General features: G+C 36.0%; 1 protein-coding gene across 1 annotated transcript in view; it reads right to left on the reverse strand.

Moving 5' to 3' along the window:
* LOC106013685 (glutathione S-transferase) overlaps positions 1-968 on the reverse strand; it is a gene marked incomplete at its 5' end in the record, with an annotated part of 3,907 nt that extends 2,939 nt beyond the window's left edge. The window contains 1 exon segment of the mRNA XM_013090074.2: positions 928-968. Within this exon segment, the coding sequence (XP_012945528.1) occupies positions 928-968 (41 nt within the window).

Consider the following 968-nt stretch of genomic DNA (forward strand, 5'->3'; position numbering starts at 1 on the left):
AATGAATGAATGAATGAATGAATGAATGAATGAATGAATGAATGAATGAATGAATATAACGATCACAATGATAATGCAGAAAAGGACCGCATACCTGATTTTAGAGATCTTGGTTGAACAAGAACATAAATTTGAGTAAGGTTGCTCAAATACGAGGTGGCTTTATTGTTAGAACAATTATGTGAAAGGTCAGCATTCTTTTGAGTAATTCTACATACTGACAGGACCCAAAGGAGGATTGATATTGTCATTCTTCCTCTTTTAAGTCATCATTCTCATAACCTTGTTTCAAAAGTTCTAAAGTATTGATGCTTGGAACACAATGTATTTGAGTACAGAAACAACATCGACATTTTAAAAAATAGCAGTTTAGTGCTGGGGAAATTAAATATAGAATCTAGAAACAACAGTTTTTTAATGTTGTAATTGTTGCTGCTGCTGCTTTTACTGCTGCTGCTGCTACTGCTGCTGTTGCTGTCATTGTTGTTGTTGTTGTTGTTGTTGTTGTTGTTGTTGTTGTTGTTGTTGTTGTTGTTGTTTGAGTAGCAAGAAACAAGTTGTGTACATTTAGTGACGGGGAAAAGTAAATCAGACACACACAGGAACAACAGAGTGAAAGAACCTCAGAACGCTACGATATATACGTACCACCCCCTAGCCATTCACACAACCGAAATCGCTTCTTTTTTTTTTTTTACATACTATATGAAAAGAAATGTATATACATATAAATTTCCTTATTTTTTAACCAACATAATACATATTCTTTTATTTCAGTCTATATTTCTATTTCCTTCATAGTATTTTCCTCCTTTTCTTATCCTCCACCCCCTCCCTTTCCGATTTACCACCCCCCCCCCCTACCCACTCACACCTCCCCCTAAAAACTGACCCTCCTCTTTGCTGGGGTCTTCGAAAACTGCTTACCTTACTGCCAACGAAATATCCTGTACCATTTTCCTTCAACA

This window comes from Aplysia californica, unplaced genomic scaffold (assembly GCF_000002075.1).
Source record: "Aplysia californica isolate F4 #8 unplaced genomic scaffold, AplCal3.0 scaffold01132, whole genome shotgun sequence".
Taxonomy (NCBI): Eukaryota; Metazoa; Mollusca; class Gastropoda; order Aplysiida; family Aplysiidae; genus Aplysia; species Aplysia californica.